This window comes from Chlamydotis macqueenii, chromosome 14, assembly GCF_036417535.1.
Source record: "Chlamydotis macqueenii isolate bChlMac1 chromosome 14, bChlMac1.mat, whole genome shotgun sequence".
Taxonomy (NCBI): domain Eukaryota; kingdom Metazoa; phylum Chordata; class Aves; order Otidiformes; family Otididae; genus Chlamydotis; species Chlamydotis macqueenii.
The window spans coordinates 786,688-810,761 of record NC_141569.1 but is presented as its reverse complement, the minus strand read 5'-3'; the positions used below and the strand labels follow the sequence as shown (position 1 = coordinate 810,761).

At 41.1% G+C, this 24,074-nt stretch overlaps 1 protein-coding gene across 3 annotated transcripts in view; it reads right to left on the bottom strand.

Annotated features, from left to right (window-relative positions):
* Positions 1 to 24,074, bottom strand: part of KCNIP1 (potassium voltage-gated channel interacting protein 1) — a 395,949-nt gene that overhangs the window by 57,070 nt on the left and 314,805 nt on the right. Inside the window, exon 1 of one of the 3 annotated variants that reach the window (XM_086759045.1) lies at positions 23,978 to 24,034. The exons of the other annotated variants lie outside the window; for them this stretch is intronic. Coding sequence (XP_086615171.1) covers positions 23,978 to 24,005 — 28 coding nt within the window. The 5' untranslated portion in view covers positions 24,006 to 24,034. Of the gene's footprint in view, positions 1 to 23,977; positions 24,035 to 24,074 lie in introns of those variants that run through there. 3 annotated transcript variants of the gene reach the window in all.

The window sequence follows — 24,074 nt, the reverse complement described above, 5'->3', positions numbered from 1 at the left end:
CTTGTCCTGACATAATATAAATTGTTCCACTGTAACAGAACCAGCTATAATTCCATCAAAATTTCCCCCCCGGTTCAATTCTCCTGATTCATGTGAAGGAGCTACTATCTTTGTTCTGTCAACGTCTCCTGGCTTGCTGGCAATGCAATGATGATGTTGGGCCTAAAGACCCACGAACAGTTATGCAGAGAAGCAGCAGAAGCCCACACATTTTTCCCCTTAAGACGACTGTCTTGAGCTAGTGATTCCAGGCCTTCTGTCAGCCTATTCCCACAATTCACACTGCCAGCCTTGAAAAACGCAGGGATATCTTTGAAGCAGTCCAGAAATCCAACACATCATTACTGACCTTTTCCAGGCCAGCTGGAGGAACGACATCCACATCCTACCTTGAAGTTACCAGGAACTGCTGAATGGAGGACTTCGCTCTGCTCTGGACCTTATGATGGCAAAAGCCAGTGAGTGTAAAGATGCACACAAAGTGAAAGCAAGACTCTTACCAAGCCACAAACCGTGAGAAGAACAGCAACCAATGAAGAAGCCATGTAACCCTGAAGGACTAACTTGAACCACAGTTTACAGACACACTGCCTGAAACTAGGTAGTATACAACTGAGGCAATATATAATTAATGAAAAGGTAGTAAAGCACCTCTCCCAGCTATTAATGTTTCAAGTTATCATTGACAGGAGTTCAAACAGGCTCTATTGCACTTCCTTCTATTTCACTAGTTTTCACATATTTCTCTAGATTTTTATTTGTAAACTGACATAGTTGCATGAACCACAGCAGCAAAACCAAAACCAGCAGCCTCCTCTATGACCACAGATCACTACCAGTCTTGCAGAAATGCCACGGCTACTCTCAGGACTGACCCGAGGAAGCTCTCCAGCACCAAACCTGCTCTCTTTTCAGTGCTGTTGTTTAGACCGGATGAACTGCTAGCAACTGCTTAATAACATCCGCTGCACTGGGAGGGGAGATAGGGAAAGGCTGCAGGACTTTCCTCATTGTCCTACTTTTTACACAGACAATGAAAGTTGAGGAGGACACATGCTGGGAGGAAAAGAGTAGGGGAGAGGAAGTGAAAAGTTAAAAGAATGAACAGCACAAGAGGGTATTTCAAGTCTGAGACAAGGAACACTGAATAATGGCATGTAATGTGAAGAACAGATCTGGGAAGGACTCGGATGGGGCTAGGTACAACCTAAAACCGTGCACAAAAATAGAAAACCTGATGTTTCAAACATACTGGAGATTCATTCCCCTCAGAGGGAAAATACCACTGCATCAGTCGATGCAGCCAACCTGTGCTGAGCCCCACACCCAGCTGAGCATTTCCCCTGGAACCCATACTCAGAAGTGAGCACGAGTATCAGCAAATACTCATAACTGATGGCCGTGAAGAGCAGCCAAAAGAAGACATTAAGAACCACAATCGCCAGAAGATAGATGTGCTTTGCAGCAGCAGTTTCTTGCTTACTGGCTTTCTGCCACAAGCAAGAGGAGATGTGACCCCTCACTTGTGGCACGAGGGATAACTGCTTCCAGAACCTGAACAGTAGAGAGGCATAAAGCTAAAAGCCTCTACTGTCCAGTTAGGCTGGAGTGATTTTTCTCATCACAGGTGGATTTTCCCCCATACTATATATTTCCCATGGGCATCAGCTTGTCACAGCTTCATTCCCAGTTTTAATAAAAGTGCTAATTAACGACGCAGAACCTCTGCTCTTGCACTTTTTTTCCTAATGCGCTTTGTTTTTCCAGATTCAAATTGAATTAGGTGTACGAGAATGACAATGAACAGGTAGGTTCTCCCCTCAAGACTTAGAAGATCCTAAGTTCATATCACAGAAAACTGTTTCAGGACAAATCACAGGTTAAAAACAAAATTAAACTTGCTTAACATCAATCATACCCAGTTATTTGACATAACTGCTTTTGTTATTTACAGCTTCTACAATCTTGCCTTTCCAACGCACGCCAACTTGCTGATGACTGCTAAGGTGTTCCTTCTGACCAGGTCTTTTGCTTATTCCAACCTTATTGGCAAAGGAAAAACCTCTGAAGGATAAAACCAGTGAAACCATTCAGCACCACAGGTACTTTACTACTCTCATACTCCTCTCCGTGATGGATCTTCTCTTGACATCAGTCACAGCAAGATAATAGGAAACTGGTTACTGGGAATTTTCCCTAAAATTACGGAAATCTACTGATGTCTCCAGGCACTTCATAATGCAACAGAAACATTAGCTGGAAGGAATACCAAATATAATCTACTCCAACCACAAAAGTTTCTCAGCCTCAAGGCCAGGTTGGACGGGGCTCTGAGCAACCTGATCTGGTTGGAGATATAGGGACATCTTAAACTCTCCAGTTAAAAAAAATACTGTTCCTTTGCCCATTATATTAAACCATGTTTTCTCACGACTTTTTATGCTGTTCTGAATTTCTTTAAGTGGCCTCAAGCAAGAAATACACGCACGTGGTTTTCTAAATAAGCCTGTATTTCTTTAATTTACTGATTGGTTGTATAAGGAAATACTTTTAAATGTTCTGACTCTTCACTGACATCTCATTTTCATTGTACCATCTATAAATTACTTGCACTTACGTTTTTATTTTATGATCTATAATTTGTATTCCTGTTCTCCCCCTAGCTTGAAAGATTTAATTTAATTAGTTATTTGCATAATTATTCTGCAAAAGATAGTGCCACAGAAATAAGGTTACTATTAGGAGATCAGAGTAATAAATTCATTAAGAAATTATGAAACTGTACAAAACTATCCGTATTTTAGATACATCACAGTGAATTATGAAATAGTACAAAACTATTGTAGATACATCACAGTCTCAAATCACATCATCCTGAAAACGTTTGGAAACCTGGAAACTGGGTGAAGTAGCAAAAGTCTCAGCCATTTGTGCTTTGCAATGAAACATAAAAACAAGAATCACAGAACAGAACAAAAAGGTCAATTTATAAAGCCAATGTCTGACATTCAAACTTTCTAAAGAAATACTATCAAGTTTGTAATTATAACTTAGACAACAAAAACTAAAAAAGCAGTTTATGCTGTATTTCTAAATACACATAAAGTAGGAGAACTTTAGAGGGCCCTCTGAAAAGGGGGATGGCTTCGCTTCTGCCAGTACAGCTCCAACTATTAAATGTACAAGAGCAGTTTCATGTAACTGGCACTCTGTATGGGGTCAGATCTCCAGAGTGTATCAGACTGCCTTTGATTTATGAATTACGGTTTAACTGCTCCTCTAGTGGCACCACTATTTAAATTCTCCTTCTGGGCACAGCACAAATAGGCTGACATTCATGGAAATGTGAAGGTCTGTCCAAAGCAGCACTTGAAGATAATACAGGAGCACGTGACAGAAACTGTACTTAGGATGTCAAACTAAGCAGTACCCTGATCAAGCTCCTTCAAGACTCTTCCTTTATGTGTATCCAAACATATTCAATTTCCAAGCAAGCTGGACATCGGTGATGGAGCCAGCATCCTACTCACTCCCACACTGCTGCTACCAGTCGAACAGCACAAGAGAACAAATGGAAAACAATACGGCAACAGCATAGACTGTCTGTGCAGGGGAGCTGCAAGGACAACAGGGAAAGAGTCAGCCTCAGAGACAAAATCAGGAGAGCAGGAAGAAAACTAAAATGCTGAAAGTACATCAAAAGATTTGAGATGCATGGGAAAAGCAGTAAGAGAAATGAAGGTGCCAGGGGTTTTCTGCAAGCAGATTTACAATCAGAATTTAAGCTGAAATTCAAGGGCAAAAGCAAGGTGAAGTAGATTTATGACTATAATGTCACATCTGGGAAAGGGCAGCACAGGTAAAAGAATGATTTGTATACAGCGCATCCCAGGTCTGTAAATATTCATATTTGGGGTGCACTATGTATCATAAGCACTTCAGCACTTCAACTGCTCCCCTAATAACCCACAATCCTCTGAATAACTGCATGTATTACAGTTGCATTTCCATGACGAAGATCATATCAGAAGTATAGTTGGGAGGGGAAGTGGATTTCTTCAAAGCTCTCAACATGCACAATTTTATATTTTTTTCCCCAAAAAAATATAAGACACTTGAGAGCCAGCTCTTGATGAAAGAAACATTCATCTGCATGAAACAGTTTGGTGGATCTTAGTGTGGAGGCACTAATCCTCTGAAGCAAAAGAGTTCCTATCTCCAGCTAATCCCAGTGTCAAACGGGACAAGACCGGGCTGCAGTGAAGTAGCACACAGTTCAATGTGTTTTAGAAGCTGGACCTTGGGACTGGAGGGTTTCTTCCAATGTCTGCAGAAGATGGCAATGACACAGACTCCTACCACAGGGCTGCCCAGGGCCAGCTCCTATACTGCAGGGCAACACTAACGTTCGTGCTGTGAGCCAAACAGTTTACCCTATGTACACCTAAAAACTCATCACACGGTCATTTACATATATCATTTGTACTACGCCATTGCTCAAAAACCACATCCACAGCATGCAAGATATGAAGATGAAAGGCCAAATCTCATTGTGAATTGTGCTGGTCCAATTTCAGTGTCTGTCTAAATTTTGGTCAGCTCAAACACAGGAAGATTATGGCTCTTCAGAACATTGTAACTGACTATCCAAAGAGCTTTTTAAGGAAAAGTTGATTAAAGATGTCCATATTAATTAACTAGATATTTTCACAATGGTCCACAGTATTCACTGGTGATTTTAATAAAGCTCTGTCTCTACTTAAATATTCCTGTCAATTTGCTGATTGGAACACAATCTAATTAAAGAAAAATGCTATGTTAGAGGACACTACTTCCCCCTTCCTCCCCGCAATTTAATTAAACTGCAGCTTATTAATTGCAAGGTACATTCTTGTGAAAAAAGTGCAATGCTTAATTGCCATTATTAAACTAAATCTCAGTTTGGATATATCAGTGGATGCTCCGCTGCCGCTCAAATGTATCATTGCTCAGGCCTAGAGGGCAATATATTTAGAGGAAATGAAAGGGTATTTCAGTTGTCAGTACTTATTCCATTCAGAGCTCTTTCAGGCAAAAAACAAACTCAAAATCTAGCAGTGATGCCAAATTATGTCTGGAGGTATTGGAGATGATAGTTTAGTTAATCTAAAACATAAAACACTCCTCAGTACATTAAAAAAAAAAAAATCCTTGGTTGGAGCTTTCTCTATCCTTAAGCACTTCACATTCACAGTGAGCAGCTAATTACAATTAACCCTTTTGTTAATCATCAGGAAACCATGCACTACAATAAACTTATTTTCATATAAGATTTATACTCCAGTTACACCTTAAAAAATTTTATATGAATTCTAGATATCTCTCTAGATCTCTCTCTGCCATTTCCAGAAAGACAACAAGATGGCACGACATCCAAGCACTGAACTCTCTACTCAGTAAGGAAGGACTGAGCAGTACCGCATTTCCAGCTAGCCTTGAAAATCGAAGGATGCTTCTCCGAAGAAGAAAAGCATGCAGGAAAAACATTTGGGAAATCATGACAGGCAGAACTTCTTCCAGTTCTGGCAGACCATTAAATCATTCTGCCACTTTAGGCTTCTTAGAGAGAACTATAGCACTTTGGTGATGTAAATGTAATTGTTTAAGCAACCATACGAAGGTTTAGTTTGTTTCACGGAAGTTAGATGATCTACGGTGAGAAAAAAGTCTCTTATCTGCCCTCTGTTCCCACCGTTGGTGTATTATTCAGTTATCAGAAAGGTAGCCTTTACAGACTGGCCATCGCCTACAACTGAATTGGAACAGAGGCTCAGCTGGCATGATTAGTGTGCTTCTGCATAGTTTTGCCATTTCAGCTCTATGGACTTACAAAGAAGGATTGTTTTTTTGATTAAAACCAAATATGTGCATGCGTATCTTAAGGCATTATGGAAAGACTCATACCTCATAATCACTTTCTTGACGAAAAAAATACAGAAATATATCCATGAATATGTGAAGCTTTGTGAGCCTGAACACTGTTTGCAAGACTCTCCAGTTTCACAAAATACACTAATCCTGATCCAGTTGCTAGCTCCAGTATCATCGAAACAGGAAAGTGGAAGACGATGTGATCTGACACCTAAGCACATCGGCAGACTGGCATGAATTCTGCTAAATAACTGATCTGAACAGGAAGGAATTTTCTGGTGTCTAGTTTGTTGCCCAGATTGCAAAGCTACAATCTTTTCTGCTAACATGCAAAAAAAAAAATGGATTCCTGTGTATTTCTCCTGAATACCAAGTAGGCAATCTGTAGATGTTAGAATATAAGCACCAGGAAGCATGAATACTTCGGTTTCTGAGACCTGGGTATAAACTATTTTCCAGTGGGATATATATATATATATATATATATCTTCCTGAACAACAGAAGAGTGCCTGGAGAGCCAGTTAAGAGAGAAATAGCATCTTCTTAAATAACATCACCTCAAATCTACTGAAAATTTCCCAAGAAGGTGAGGTTAGCATATTTATTCAATACATTCAGTTCAGTTTATACAGTAATTGTGCTCGGAGGGGGCATTAGACAGCACATAGCCTTTGAAATGCCATATAACAGCCTTAAACTTTAAGCATCAGCTGAGGATTCTGGTTCTCACTTGTTTATGGTGATGTTAACTGCACAGACACTCAATTGATTTTAATGGCACAATGTCATGTCAGGTTTTGCTTTAGTCTCTGCTACAACTCCAAAGCAAGAGACCTGTGCCACAAAAGCTGAACCATCAAATCTTAAACAGGGGCTTCACTTGAAAGGAAAGCTGTGTCACACACAGGTGAAGGACTGCACCTTGCATCAAGACGAATTGTCAAAGCTGAGCTTGAGCTTTCACAAGCAGCAATTTCTTCAAGACCCCTCCCCCTTGGTGGGCTGAAAGGAAAGGATGCAGACTCCCTCACTCATAGCCAGGCAGCAGTGGAGCAGAATAAAATCCTCATGCTTCGTACCATCAACATACACAAATGAATCATAAGGGCATCAGCGGCCCCATTGCAACTTTGATGGGGGCTGGCAGCAGATACATCAGAAATGGCAACGTGACCTGGATGGGAGGGACGTGAAGTCGTCTTTTGCATACCCTGACTGTCCATATATAACAGTTTGGCTCTGAGGATAGTGCTCTATTTCTATCCCCTTTATTTTTCTCTTGGGCACATCTAAGCCAACACCACTTTGATATTGGAATTGACATTTTCTCCTTGATGTTCAGTCTTGCTTGGCTGAAACGTTGTTCTGCGTCACTGCCACTATGGTATTCCTCAGTTACTGCTGAGTTACTACTCACATATTGCTTCAACCCATTAACAGCATTACACTAAGAGCTGGTCAGGGTCAGCCCTTACTTGCTCCTAACCGGCTCCCCACAGGGAATCACAAAAAGAGAAAAAGTGGATGGTAGCTTCATACTTAAAAGCCTGGTTGCCCTGCTGGGGAGAAGCTGTGAAACCATGGCCAAGACACAGACACTAAGATGCCCAGTATGCTTAGGGGCCCAGAAAGGTGCACATCCACCCTGAGCTCTGTGCTTCACGCCTCCTTTTGCAAGCGGGCTAATGGCACTGCCTCAGAGGGCTCCTATGAGAGTAAGCGTGCCAAGTGCTGTGAAACACTGGGAAGTTACAGCATGGGGGCATTTAGAGAGTCTTGAAGCAGGGCTAGCAAGCTGATAGATGGGTAGAAGAACGGTCAATGTGAAACACACAATACAACAAACTGAAAGCATGAAACATCCGTTGGTATCAATGTAGGCCTTAGCCCAAGAAAATAACTGTACATCACAAAATCTTAACCTCTTTATATGAATTTCAGCATCTCAGAGCTTGGCTGATCACTGCTGATTTCCTCAGAAGCAGCCAAAGACACGTGTCTTTAAGTCATTTGGGATAAGACTAGATCCCTTTCTCAGGTCTGCTTGGCATAATTTTGAAGAAGTTGCTTGAAAAATAGTTCTGCCCTGCTCTACCAGGGGGTAGGAAATAAATATATTTTCAGCTCACTCCATTTCAGAGACTGCCCAGTCTTGAGTTCCCTTTATGTCACGGTGCTCAGTAAGATGTTAGCTGCTGTACATGTTGTGATACAGGTTTGCTGTGACTTCAGGGGAGGCGCAGACCAACATTTTCATTTTAATAAAGAAATCAGTTACAAAAGATGCCATCAGGGTAAGGTAGTTCCAGTAACAGAATTAACAAGTTCCTGTAATTAGCCAATTAATTACCTTGAATCTAATTCACTATGAAGTTGCATGTTCTCATTTCATTCATTTCTCCTCCCGGCCTCTGCTTTCCAGCTGTTTTTAATTGCAGAAAGAGGTGGAAAGGTAAGACCCAACAAGACACAGTCTCTGAGCACGGTCCGAGGGCGACTCACATTGCACTGTCATCCTCGCGCTAAGGAAAGCCGGAGGGACTCAGCAGCAGGCAGGTTTGCTCAGGGCCAGCTGCCATTACACAAAAGAGGGATCATTTTAAGTAGATAGTCTGAACGTGATACTGAACTACTGATGAACTGGCCCAGATCAAGGCAATACCTGGCAGCACAAACCTCTGGTGCAGGGTAAGCCTTGTGTATCAAAACATTCCGGATGCACTCTCTAGAGGTGTGTTAAAAAGCTTTTCCAAGACTGCCAACACAGCATACGCTCAATACTTAGCAAAAATTAGCAGAGACAAAGGGACAGACACAGGAAGGCTTAAGTCACCGGATCCAAGCTCTAATATTAAAGCCCGATATTTTCAAAAAGCGTTAAGGAGAGCAACACTTCAGCTCTGCCTGAAAATCACTGATGGAGAACAAGTGCTTAACTTCCTTTCATAGCAAATTTTTTCTAAGTTATCAGCTCAGCTCTCTGCCTCTTTTCTGTCTTAGCATTAAAGAGAAGGAAAAATACAAAATGCTGGTTTTACTTTCATTTCTGCTTATAAACCAAGCCACAAAAATCTGCTTTAGCCTCTATCTGCTAACTAGGAAAACATTTACTATCTGTATTCGAACAGGCAATGCAATTTCTTCTTTAGCGTGGGATTATTTCTTGAGAAGCGAAGCTGATTCAAAGGTCTCCATTTCCCAGCTACAACAAAATGGAAGTAAGTCCTGAGAAGCTCCCTTTTGTAGTAAGTCTGCAGAGATTTTTTCCAATTCTAGTTATATGGTTTGTAGACAATGTTGCTTAAATGGGTTTTAAATTTATTTAGTGCATAGAATTCAGCAAATGGCTGAGAAATGGTACAAAAAGGCCACACAACCGATGAAATAAACAAATAGCTGTAAAAGTAAAAAAAATGGGCAAATTCTTTAGGTAGAAACTCATCTTATGTAAATACCAACCAGGAGATAATTACTGCTACTGTTATAGAGCTTTCACCTATAGTCTTGGAATATTTTACAAGGAAAATCCTAATAAGGAAATTGAGAGAAAGTAAGAGAATATTTTTCAGTGACCTGAAGGGAAGCCAGGGCCCTGGTTTCCCAAGTTTTGAAGCAGCTCAGTTTGCCTTTTTCCTGCTGTCTTACCTGAACATCCTAATTCAAATTAGTCAGGCTCCGGTTTATACACGACTTAGCGTTCATTTTCTTCACTCTTAATTATAATAAGAAGAAACATTTTTATGCATCTTGATTCTCAGAATTATGCTGGATCACTTTTCTAAGGTCATTTGTAATCACCGTCTGCAATGACAGCGATGCCTGCAGTGTTTCTCCTCCCAGGTTTTATCACAAGTCACTCCTCTCATGTTCTCCTCTACTATCCTAAAATTTAAAAAAATTGGCCTGTTCCAACTGTTCCAAGAAGTTTCTTTCACCAGTACATCCTATGCTAAATTCTCAGGCAACTACATTTTACTTCAGCAGCTTTACATCAACCCACAAAACCAGGAAAGTCATTCTGCACTCCCAAGTTATAATCAAGAACATAAAAAGGCAGGTTACAAATAGACAAGGGTGCTAATGTTTCTCAAGTGATGAGCTTCGAGGAAGTAATCTGAAATACATGATTTCCTACTGCTCAGGAGAAAGCAACAATTTTAAATTGACACAGAGGCAATCTGTAATAACGAGGAGGCATTTACATTTGGAGGTCTATCCAGAAAACCATTCAAGGGCAGGAACTTTATAAGAATTTTTCATGAATTATGTCCAGCATCAATACAAATGGACAATTAGCATGTATTTGGAAATGAATAATTCTCCTTTTGCACAGGCAATTTTTAAAGTTCTACGTAGACAGAGAATAAAATAGCTGTACGCTGAAAAGCTCAGTATAGCAGATTTAATAACCTTCACTCAGCTACATTATAAAGCTATTAAATGTCTGCCATTCAGGTAATTACTGGAGGTTTGCCACATCTTTTACTGTCTCCATGCCAAGATATGAGGAAAAGGAGAGGGGAAAAAAAACAGGAGGGAAACTTAATGGATCCAGCCAAGGAGGTTTTCTCAGTAGTTATGCCTGATTGGAAAATTGTCTGCTTGAAAGAACAGAAACCTGAAGCTTTATGAGTAGAGATCTCAAGTTTCTAATTAACTGAAAACAAAAGTACCACACATTTCACATCATACATTCTTGTCATACATAAGCGCCTGTTTTCAAGTTACTCTCTGAAGGACTAATTTGTGCATGACATAATGGACAGTGGGGAAAAAAACCCAATAACAAAAATCAGGGTAGGAAGACAAAGCCCAAGATAGGGCACAAATGACGGTATATGGACTTACCACAGATGAAAACAAGACTTGGTTTCTGCAAATCCATGCAAAAGAGTGGGGCATGTTGAAGACAAACTGAACGTGGCTGGATTTAAATTAGAAAATTCCATATGCATTTGAAATTTTGGATTACATTAACAATTTAAACTGTAGTTACAATGTTAACCGGAGAAGGAAATAATGCAGAACTGCATTTTCTAGAGCATTTGGAAGTAGCTGCTGTGTGCATAGGCTCTTGTAACATGATACAGGAAACCTCTGCAGGACTCCAGGGTTCTGAGCCATCACTGAAGGGCACAACTCTGACAACTCACTATCGCAAGGCTAATTGCCCATCCTTTCAGAGGTTGTCATCAACCTGCCACTGTATCATAAACTATTTCTTTTTTTTGGAAAGGAGCTTAACACGCAGTTTCTCCTTCAAGGTAGGCAGCATTGTTATTTAGATAGGACATTTTTTCAGATCTCATGCAAGAGCTCTGAGGGGAATATAAACCACATGTACACTTCAGCCTAAGTCTGACTTTACAAGGTTTACAGCACTAAACATAAATCTTCCATGCTGTTGAAGGTGGCACTGGTAAGTCTTTTCAAAGCAACATGCTAAAATATCTAGCAAAGTCTGGGCCAGGACATTTCCACGCTTGATCTCTTTGCTGATATTATCAGCAAGAACACGCATTACATCCAGCTGTAGAAGTGGACAGAGACAACCTCCCCTGGCCAGTGACAACTGGAGTAAGACTGCCTTATTTCACAGATGGTAAATCCAACAGTTATTGGGCAACGACAGAGTCAACATTTAATCCATCACCTACAAGGACAATCAAAAACAGGATGCCTGTCTCTACATGTCCAATGGAAAAAAATCATTGCACATAGAGAGGGCAAATCTCATTCCCCGTTACAAGCCGCACACAGTACAACTGAAGTTTATAAACTTTCTTACCCCCTGCTAAAATGATCCTGAAGTAATCCCTATACTTCTCATTTCATGAAAACAAATCAGGAAAGTCTAATTTATTCCAAGACAAATACAGCATTCACTTTAAGAGACTCAAGTTCTCTTCTCTCCTCTGTTAAATACTTGATTTTGCAATTTCAACTCCTCATTCTTCTAGTGTAAGATTTATCTAGATACTTTGGCTTTAAGGACCTATAATAATATCAAATAAGACGACTCTGGCTTATGACCAAATTAAGTATCATTGTAGTAACTGACTAACTGAATCAAACTTAAAATAGCAGAAAGGCTACGCAGTTTACGTAATCATATCATGAGAATTGTGCTGTTGGAAAATTGGAACAGCGCTGTTTCAGCTAACTAATAAAATCCTCCACCAGCTTTTCATTATCTAGAACGAAAGCCTAGGGAAGTGTTTTGTTGCTTGGAAGGCACTACTTTATTGGAAAGGACAGTAGAAATAAAAAAAAAAAAAAGGTCAAAGAATATCAGTACTTAAGAGCAAGCAAATTCTGACAGAGCACCAAGATTTTCTCACGCCCTCTACATTCAAATACCTAAGTCTGTATCAAAGGCAAACATGTAGCTAAAGGCTTTTTTTTTGATGCACGCCCTCCTCCCCCCCCCCCCAAATTGTCCTAGCTCACACTGATCAATGCATTAGTGGCATCATAAATAGCTAAATCCAGGCAGCTTGGATGGGGAAGTGAATTACGTAGAGGCAAAGGTGGCTTTGTGTTCTTTTGCCTCTGCTGACAGGCTCAGGAGACAAGGATGGGCTTGTGTAAGCCCCTGATTCTGGCTGATGAGACCGTGAATCTAGAGCAGTCTGTTTCCAGTTTCTGTTGATTCAATATATCTATTCTATTCTCTACACCTTAAAGAGGGAATAAATTTCTTTAACAGAAAGGAACTATTGCAGGACAAAGATGTTGCTTAAAATGTTCAAAACTTAAAAAAAATCTCCATCACATTAACTACTGCAGGCTGGCTCCTTTCTTGTTAGGCTTGACAAAGGTGGCAGCACCTTAAATCACATAACACTGCAGACGTGGCATGGGAAGAAACAGCACACTTTCATTCCTTAGGCTTGCAAGGCAATCATGTCCACACTTGAAGAAAGCAGTTTCCCATACTTGTTTTTTTCCCTCCCTCCAAATGCATTATATTCCTCCCAACTCCTATTCTACAGGGAGATTTTCAGATGAAACCTTTTACTTACCTGTTTTATCACAGCAGTGTTAACACACCTTGTACACCATTAAAACTACAGCATTGACAAAACCCGAGCACAAGAACAAGATTTGGGGAAGGGAGTGATGAAAGCATCCCAACAAGACTTCACAGTCTGTACAGTTCTTTATTATTCACTTGGTGTCCTGTGAGGGCTAAGCCATGCACAGCATCAGTGCTTTCCCTAATTACAAACCAAATGAAAGTGATGTTTACTAGAGCGATGATGGTTTAATTAAAAAGAAAGCATTTCATAACTAAGACAGTCATGAGAAGGAATTACACAAACCTTCAGAGATCATTGAAAGCTGTGGTCAACCCTTTTAGCAGGGAGGTTCGATTTTGGAGTCCTTCAGCTGATTCTACTTGTCAACATGCACTTTCTTATACAAGGCAAATTGTTTCACTCACAGAGGACTGCTACAAAGAAGTCAACATTAAGCTCATCTTTTCAGTCTGGATAGCTAGTTTATCCTTTTTTTTTTCTTAACAGATCACCTAAGCAGCTAATAAATACACAACATTTTAAAGATTATTTTTAAGAAAACTGGAACATGCTAAAGCGGAACACTTAATTATTCTGCAACAGTCAGGGCTCAGAAAAGAAACGTACTTACAGTAGCATGATTAGAAGTCAACATGATAACAGTGCCCTGCAAGTTGCAGTACTAATTAGATTTCTTAACTGGATTGGATTGAAAGGGTTCAATTCTGGTTTTGCTGAGGGAAAAAACAAATGAGAGAAAATGAGGAAAATAGGAGCTTCTGCTCCTTCTACAGTTCTTTATCATCTACATAATAAAGGAAAAACCTAGCAAGGACATAGGCAGGACATCAGTCCACCTGTGAGGACATAGGTACTACATCTTTGTCATCAATGCATTGCTGTGAGCAACCTCCCTGGGCAATAAATTAACTTCACATTGTAAAGGTGAAAGATTGACACTTGGAAGAAGTGTTAAAAGGAACAGAAGGTATCTAATTTAATCTGTAATCTCCAGAAAGATTCTGAAATCCACAGCGAGAGACTCTTAGTTCCAACTGACAAATGCAGGCTTACTGTGCACTTACCCAAAGCCAAAGGAAAGCTGCAGTCATCCCACACTGTAGCATTAGGAGTTAGCCTCTACTTCACGTCCTCTTGGAACTGAACTTGTTATCTAACAACTGTGGGATGGAAACAGCCTAACCCATCCTGGAACAACAGGATTTGGAGATGAAAATCCTACACTCTGGTATCAGGTGGCTGAGCTATCTCTACCCACAGAATGAAAATAAATATGTATTACCAAGCAAGCTGACTGCATATTAAAGATTTGCTGAATCAGAATACACTAAGTCAAACAGAAGCCATGCTTTATTTCATGCAGAATTGTATTATTGATTTTCCTGAGGTCTATGATTAATGTGAATAGTGATTTATTTGATGGCACTGAAATGAGAGAGTTTAAATTATTTGGTTGTTTGATACTTCTGGCAACAGCTGAATTGAGGTTTCGGAATGTTTCCATTCATTGCTACAAACAGAATAAGCTTCAATTTGCTGTCTGATCAAGCTTGTACAAAACATTCAACAGAAGAACTTGCACCTTTTAAGGGAAAAGAGAAGGCATATGAACTGCTAAGAGAAGACAGAAGTGAAAGCCCCTGAGATTAAAGGTCTTTCACTTACCCTCAGAGCAGGCACAACAGCACGCCTGTGCTGCGTCTCCATTCACTGCTGCTACCTGTGCCAGCCCGGCTCTGCAATGTCCATCGTGAGATTTATGTATCTGCTGTCTTTGAGCAACCTGTCACGTCATATGGGGAAGAGGCTTTGGCTGCCTTCATTCAGATGCAGCGCTTTCATTAAAAATATTCTTTAGTCACTAAACCGGTAAAGCAAACCTAGGACAGATTTTAAGACAGCAGTCAGGTCACTGAAATCCACCCCAACTCGTGCTGCACAGAACAGGTATGGGATCGGGTCACTTTCCTTCCCCTCTTCATTCACTGAAAATTCAAACTGTTTTCCTTCACAGCCTTTCTGATACTACATGGTTACATCACAGGGGTTTTTCGTCAGTTGCTGTACCAACAGGAAAATAGCAATTCACATGGACCACCCATCGTGTGACCATCAACTAACACTCAGCAAGTGATGAGCCAGGCTCTGTGCACACACATTCATCACAGTCCTTAGAAATGGCATTTGGTAGACAGTGATCAACTAAATTGGTATTCCAGACTGAAGCCTTTCCACCACGTGAAGGTCATAATTATGATTTGCTGCTCTCATCCAGTACCATATGCAACAACATTTAACAGCTCAACCACAAGCCATACCAGAAGACAATAGGCACAGCTTTCCCTGCACCATAAGCGTGTTTTGAGAGGTGCTCCACATGGCAAGAGTGAAAATGTTAAGTTAGGAATTGGCCAAGCTGCCAGTTACCCATGGAGGCAAACAACCGGGGCTTGCTGCCTTCATCAGCAGCGGGGCTCAAAGGAGCAGGTGGTGGCGAGGTACCACCACAGTGGGTAAGGGCTGACCCTGTTTGCACCCCATACCATCCACCTGGCTGAGAGCAGCAGCAAACCTAGCTTCCCAAACTGGCTGCTCTCCCTTCCTCCTCTCCTTCCACCTGCCCCTTGTTCTAGGGCCACAGAAATTAAAAGCAGAGACTGCTTAGACAGACTACCTGTTCCTTCCCAGATGAGAAAACCAAACTTTCATACAAAATAGTCCTGTTTCTCCTTCTTCCCTTCCTCCCCACCCTCCCCTCAAAATACATAAATCCATTTTTCAATGACTTCTACCTGTTCAGCAGAATTTTGAGAGCAGCTCAACATTTCACTCCCTGATAGACATCCTAATCTCTTCCACCTCTGTCAGCCCTGAGAAATCACCACCTTCAAAACACTTCCCGCGTATCTAACACACACGTTGTTATTTATAGCACAGCACCCCCGGTATTAGTCACTGCTTTGTAGCCTGGACCACTGCAGGCAGCGGGGCTGTATGCAGTGTTAGCACTGCAATATGGGGGGATGGCGTGCTGACACCCGCAAACCAGGATGCACTGGGAGAGTTGCATGGTTCTGCTGGGCACCTGCTTCAAAAGAGCATGGGTAAGTGTAGGTCAATGTGTTATTCACATATCCCAGGCACCATGCACTGGGAGATGCAAGAGCTTTGAAGAGCAACAGCAGCAGCTGCAAGAATCAGAGACTGTAAACCAGCACGGCCATTTCCCAGACAGAGGGTCCCAGCCCACAGAACCTGTGGAGCAGCCTCATGCTGGCTGTGCTGTTCCTCAAGCATGAGCTGAGACACACGAGATTCCAAGTTCAAAAAAAATTATCCCATTTTTTTTCTGTAGCTGTACCAGATCTAACAAAGGTAATCCTTTCCCTTACAGACAGCACAGATAAACAGCACTATCTGCAGCTGGTTGTCACAAATGTTTTATATCCATTACAGAATGATAATTTAAAAAAAAAATAATTGAAGCAGGCTGGAGTGTGGATTTAAGATGCTCCTCGCAGGTGGATACAGATGGTGAGCGTTACGGGCACAGTAAGAACTGAGAAACAAAAGCACAGTGATGGACATCACGGGATTACACTCTGCAAAAGATTTTTCCTTCCATAGGCTGGAATAGTGGTTCCTCCCAATGGTACCTCCATTTTTCCAGCTACTCTAGAGCTGGAATAAATTCATAACCTGCTTGATAGATCTTTAGTTCAAGAAGCTATACAGGTCTTCAGTGCAAGGAGCTGCGAGGTGATGCTGGCATCTACCTTTTGAAAACTTGCAGGAAGTGTAATGAGGAAAGGTCCAGTGTGATTCATCTTTTGCACTCATACAGAGAGATGCACAAATGTAGTCCACAAAATCATTACTTTTTACAGGATTCCTGAAAATGCATATGGCCCACAGTACATTCAGAAGAGTTCTACCACGTTTGTGAAAGCTGAATTATTTCCTTTTCTATTACAGTTAAATGGCACTAGCACTTGTGCAAAGTTATTACACCTGACAACTTACATTTTGTGCCCCTGATGCCAGCTGAATTCTATTAGTCTCTTTAAATACTAAAGCTGAGTCTACATTAGGAAACAAATGCTTCAAGGAAACTCTTTTTTGTTATGTTTGCTTATACCATACCAGAATTTCACTCAGTTTCCTGATGTAAGTTATTTTACACACTTACTTTCAACAAGTACTTTCAGGAACTCATGCAAACACATATAGGCAGTAGGGAGATGTTTGCCTGCGGTGTTTAAGTTGTATGCATGTCAGCTAGAAAACTTATTCTACTGTTACACTCATCTCTGGATGCTCAGTAGAATTTATAACTCTGCTGCAATGTTTGCAGGTAAGTTTTCCTTATTTTGCTCAGACCAACCATCTAAGAGCCAAAAACCTTGTATAATTCTGAAAACACATTTGGCCTAAAAATATCCAAGGTATATTATACCTGCAGCAAGGAAAACCCAGGAAAATCCCACAGTTGTGAGGGAGGGTTCAAATGTCAACCGGCATTAAAATATCTTTAAAAAACTTTATTCAGTACAACAGTCTGAAATTCAAAAGATAAGACTTCTCTGCGGGAATAAACAGTTTGATACATTTTAAAATGGAAGTTTGGAGGTTTTTTTGATGTAAGTTCTCATCAAAAACATTTCACAGTTCATTCATGCTGAGAAGCACTTCTTATCTTTGCAGCCTCCAGACTGTTGGGCTGAACAAAGTGTGTACAATTTGCTTTTAACTGTTTCAGTGCATAGCGCAGGGAAGAAAGCAGAATGCCTGAGGGATGCTCTGATCCAAGCACCAGCCATCTTCATGGCTATTTTAATCTACATTAGTCAGCTCAGTTTGGCCATTGTTAATGAGGACTCTTTTCTTTCTGGAATGCATCTATCAGCTGTATTACCATTTCAGCTATGGTTTAAAGAAAAGTTAAATGACTTACTGCTAGGCAGAATCACACCACATATTACAATTCTGCCTCTTAGGAAATGTAATAAAGACAAGGCTTGGATATTCTAGAGATGAGGAACAAGTAAAGATTTTAAGCAGAGACAGAAACAGAGCAAGGACTTCCTCTTATTCTACTCAAATTCCTCAGTCTTAAATAATACCAGCTAATTTTACAAAAGCAATAGGTTCTGGGGGATTAAGAAAATAAATAAATCTATTTTAACCACACTTCTTTTTTCTAAACAAAGTATGGTTTACTTTTGCAAGGGATGACTGTGCAGCTAAGTTTATAAATAACTCGGTTTCTGTTGCTTTGCTGCCCTGCCTTTATATCCCTGCTGTATTCTTTGTGGACAGAATAAACAAACAGACCTTCAGCCTTGTTGCGCAGAGCAGACTGCTGATTTAGAGCAGATTGTGCAGCTGTGCTTCCTATCCCTGGTACAACCCAGGTTGTTTTTTTTTTTGTGAAGACGATGCATTAAGGAGAGTTTTCCCAATCAGCTGTTCTCTGCGACATCTAGATTCTTTAATTAACAGTTAATTAAGAAATCATTAATTTCCTTATGAGCAAAATCATGTAGTTCCTTTCAATTTGCATGATCTTGTAAGCGCAATTTAATACAAACAACTCTGGGATCCATCTGGATATTCACAAATAAACCATGACTAATCGGTTAATGATTGTAAAGCACTTTGAAGACAAGAAGTGACAAATTCTCTCATCTATCCATGCACTGTGTTTAAACTTGCCAGGGACTTTAAAAACTGAAGTACCTTGGTTGAATAAAATCGCTAGTTTCTCAATTAAAAGATGTAAAATGTGACTCTAGAATGAAATCTTAATGAAGCAAGCAACAAAACCAAAACATACATAAATTCTGAAAAAAGGGGGTGCAGAGTGGAATAAATCCTGAGCAGTTTCGCTGGCAAATACCATGATGATTAGCCTTTGTTGTTGTTGGTTTTTTGTTTTATTTTGTTTTTTGTTTGTTTGTTTTTAAAGTAGTCAGATGCTACAAGAATTATAAACAAACAAGAGATAAAACCCACATTTTTGTTGATAATGGCATTTCATCAAGTTCCTGGATAACAACAGACACTACTACAATACTGGTTTCTGTACAGTATTTTCAGAGATGAGTACAGTAAAAGTTAGGCTTTCAAATAAGCACTGAAGGGGAGAAATCTGATTTCTTTCCGTTGTTGCCTCCAGAGGCGATACTACCCTGGCAGTCCCCAGCTCCTGCCCCATCGGCTGCTGGGCTGGTAACCCTCCAGCCCTGTGCCAGGGTTGTTCCCATCTGAACAGCAGTTGGGACACAAGCCAAGCCCAGGCTTGACCTACACCCACTGCAAGACTAAAGACTTGAGCTGGCCCTTGGGCAGCATCAAGGAGGAAAACACATAGGTCCACTCTGTCATGCTTCTGGGCAAGGGCTCATGAAACTAGGACACAGGTAATTTCTGCAGTGCAAGTTAAAACCTCTCTCAGCGCCAAAAACAGCGTCGCTTTCCTCAGAGCACTGAAGTCCTCTACAAAAGCAAACAAACATTTTATCTCATGCCCTGGGCCAGCAAAAGTTAAATGTTCTGTCTATCAGAACTAACAAACTTCAGTGCATTTGGGGTCCAGCTCAATTTTAAATGCTTATTTAGCTAAACCTCTCACCTTAAAAAAAAAGGTCCTCTTTAGCACACCACATGGACACCAAGATCACATGTCTTCTGTTTTCATCCATACAGTAACTCTACACTGTACTATTCACCTACCATTATACCATATTTCTGCTAGTTATGTGCATTCCACCTGTTTGACACACGCTGCAAACACAAAGGCACACATCTGTGTATGCTGACACACCTGCCTGCACCCGCACAGCGCCTGAGTGCCAGGCTCCCACGGCTCTCCCACCAAACAGCCCTGGCAAGGTCCTTCCTCCGTGCTCAGAGGCAGAAAATGAGTTTGCATGAAAAGCAATTATCATTCATGTTTGCATGAAAACCAATTATCACTTAAAAAAACTCAAACAAACCTCAACTACATTCACCTCAATGTTTATTGCTAATCATTACTAATTCATCTTGGGCGCTTTGCATTATAATAGCAAAGGCATTCATGAGGGCTGGGAACATAGGCTGAGGCTCTCCCATACTGCCTGAGAAGGATGCAAATGTTGTGGCTCCCTTTTTAATGGTGAAGTTTGGCTTTGTGCCCTGGGAGCAGAAGAGCAAACTATCCTGCACGAAGCAACACACCTTCTGCTTGCATGTGCAGCCCCCAGAAAACAGTGCCCTAGGGAATGGGACAAAGCTTGGAAACCCTCGAAGGGCTGTACCACATTTCACCTTCCTCAAAGGTTACTCGTTGGAGTTTGAATGGGACAAGGTGGCTTCTAACACAAAATATGGTGCCCTGTGGGCAACAGTCGCCTCCTGCCACCTTGTCACTGCATGCCACCACACCAGAGGTCTCCCTTATCTTTCCCCACAAACACTGGAATAGAACATTTCCTCAACTAATGTAATGAAATAAGAACAACATTGGTGTCCTCCAACATTGGCAGCAGGGCCTGACACCCTTCTCCAGAAAGCAGATAACTGGCTCCCCCTGCTTGCAAGCTCTCCTCCTGCCTGGAATCCTCTTGCCCTTCAAAGCAAGAATCACAGCTTTGGGTTGATTTCCATCACCCTCATCTTATTCACTGCAGTAAGCACAATCAGGTCCTTGAGCAACTCATCTCCAGCAAGCTACAGCCCTGTGTCCATGCACAGGCTCCCAGCAGTTCTGTCACATCTCTGCAAGTGAACTAGTGAACTATACCCTCTTTGCTTAAAAAAACCAAAACAAAACAACAACAAAAAAAAAAAAAAAACCCCAAACAAACAACACTACTCAGGAAAGCTGCTGCAAAGGCTCTCTCCCAGAATTTCTTCTTAAGTCACCAAATCTAAGTGCTATATGGCAATGATGCCATCATCTTAAACATAAATTAACAGGGTTCATGTTGAAAGTTACAGGGAAAGGAATCCCCTTTCTGTGTAACAAACCTGTGCTTTAGTTTTATATACCACAATTCTTCAGTGGGATCCAGAGAGGAGTAACATATATTTAAGATCTCTAGCTTTCCAAAATTTCAAACAAAAGAAAAAGAACTACGTATGCACCACCATATAGTTTCCATGCTCCCTCTCCTCACTTCTGCTTTCCTCATTTCATTTACAGAAATGCTGAAGGAAAAAAAAAGCCTTATTTAGCATGGAAAAGAATTCCAGAAGAGTTTGTATTCTGCTCCTGCTAAAACTCCACAGCAGTGGACTATTACACCTTCAGGAGAAAGCAAGTATAACCAAAGCCAGCTTCTGTGATCTTTCGACCAAATACTACCTGCTTTCTAAATACTGCATCCTGAGTGATTATGTTTTTCATAACATTAGGAGCACTCTCTAGCTCTGTTTTTAGAAAGATCAATCTCAGGTCATTTTGATGTAGTCTGCTCTTGGATATGATATCGCTTCACTGACAGCAATTAACTAAGGTCAGCTATATAATTTACCCCTTTTAAAATTACAGTGTAGAAACACTGCACGGAGGAGCACATAAAGCGTGTGAGATTTAGCAGCGACCTGGGAGCTCGATCATCAAGCACACAAGGGGGCATATTCTCCTCACTCCGAGTGCATTGCCCATTAATGTTAATAGCATGATGGTGAGAAAATGTACTCCATAAACTTTCATTATTCACTTTCTCCCTTGCTCTTTGACTAATGAGTTGCTGATGTAGACTCAGAGATAGGCAACACATCCACTCCTCTCTACGCCAGTGCTACAGAAAACCAGAAAGGCCTTTCCTTCCAAGTACAGACACTCCTACATCTCACACTGTGGATTTGATTAACTCCTGCTTTTAAGCCGTTCAATTCCAGTCAGTATTTAAGCAGGACTCAGATACACTAACAAGAACTGCCAGGAAGGACAGTCCGCTTTCTTGCCTTCTCACCCACTGTCCTCACACTCCTGCCACCTGCGTTGCATCAGCTGTGATGGTTGTCTGTTCCCTTGGAGAGTCAACTCCCCTCACTAACTGAGCAGAAAAATAAAAATTTATCTTCTAGCCTAGCAGAAAACTCGGGTATCTCTAGACTTCTCACTCTCAAAGAAGGTAATTTTTTCCACAGTCAGCTGGCATCCTGGTGGCATTCCAAGTGTATAATTACTTTCTGGCCATTCACATTCCCTTAACACTTCTCTGCAAGATACAGCTTTTTTTTTTTTTTTATTTTGTGTCCTAAATCAACTGTGAAAGAGCAGCCACGTGTCAGTTTACCAGTGGCCAAATGTTGCTGATGAATAAGGTAGCTCTGAACAAGGAAAAAGAATGGTCCAAGAAGAAGAAAAACTGCAGGAGCTGAAATGTCTGCTTTGGGTATCATTATATGATTCACATGCAAATGGGAGATGTGGTCATTTTTCACAGCGATGAGGGACTCAAAGTGGGGAGTTTGTGACAGCCTCTTAAGGAGGAGCATTGAGAAGAAAAAGCAATTATGGGATGAGACATTCACCAGAGCTGTAGATACAGCAGCAGTCCCTGCTAGCAGTGGAAGAAAAGGGAATTTTGGGAGGGCTACCTAGGATGAAGGTATCCTGCCTGCTACAGCTCCCTGCTATGCCAACAGCTGCTGTCAGAGCTCAGAGCTGAAGCCCTCATCCTTGCTCTGTCCTTGCAGCCCACCCTGTGCTGGCCCAGGAGCTCTGTTTGCCCCGGCTGGACATCCATTCCTGCTCCCTGCCTGTCCATTCTCTGCAGAGGAATGAGAGGTGCAGATAGAGGCATTTTGCTCCATGGTCCTTCTGCCAGTTCTGCCCCTCACCTCCCCACATCTGTTCTTGGCCTCAGCCTTATTTCCTTTTCTTTTCTCAGCTGGTCACGGCTATTTTGAGGAGAAGAGAGGTGGAAAGAACACATGCGGACTAGATGTAACCATCCGTATTCACTTTATAGAAGTGTTTGCTTTTGTTAGAGTACAAATAACAGCTTTATTTCTTTGGCTGCTGGATTTTGCAGGGGAGGAAGAGGAAGATGTTCCTTGGAAAACTGACTAGAAGGAAAAGGCTACATGGACAAATGTGGGTACATGGAAGTCACAACAAGCAGAGAGAAAACCAAGCCTGAATGTGCCTTACCAGCAGGGCCCCATGCCCCAGCAATTCCATCACCCTGAACCCACAGAGCTCCTTCACTGAACACAGTAGTCGCACACTGACAAAATTCATTTTTATCAACAGTAACGAGAAGCTTTGAACCAGGTCTAACTTATTGAATCCAACTGCCCCCTTTCAATCTGCATTTCCACATATTGGAAAAAAAACCCTCTAAGACAGAAAAATTCAGCAGGAAATAAATCCCACCCTCTCATAGAATCTGTTGCTTCCAAAGCCTCTGCCAAGCTCCCTGTAAGCTCCCAGAACACCAGCTCATAAACTATGCTTGAGTCCTTGACACAACACATCTGCCTCCACTAAAACAAAACAATGGAAACATAAGTTTCTTATTATCAATACATTTACAAAATGGTTGTTCAAAGCTCTTAGTTCCCTTAAGAGCTCAGAATAGTCTGAATCAAGAACTCAGTATTTAAAACATGCAGGTCTAAAACAACTCCATAGCCTTAGACAATAAATGTTCATTCTGAAGTAATGTTTACCTTCCACCAGGATTTTGTGCCAGACTGAAGTCTAGCACAAACCTAAGCAATGCCTTAAGTTCAGTTTCAGAGCAAGCCTGATTCACCTGTGTAGCTACACAAGCTCCCTTGCACACAATCCAAAATTTTTGCTAAACTAAGGCAACTGGGAAGTCTATTTCTACTAAATAACCAAGTAAAAAAAAAAGCAATATACAAAAAAGTCTTCAGAAGCAATCAACATACTGTCAACATACTTTAAAATAAAGTTTTAGGTTTTGAAAGTCACACATAGAAATCTTAAAGACATCTAGAGAAATAAATAGATTACTAAATAAATGGTCTTACTTGAGAATAAATAAGACAAACATACCTGAAACAGCTCTCCTGCACCTGAGCATTCCTCTAAGCCATTCAAGGGTGCCAGGGTGGACAGACATCACACTTACCTCTTCAAGCCTCTTCTCTTC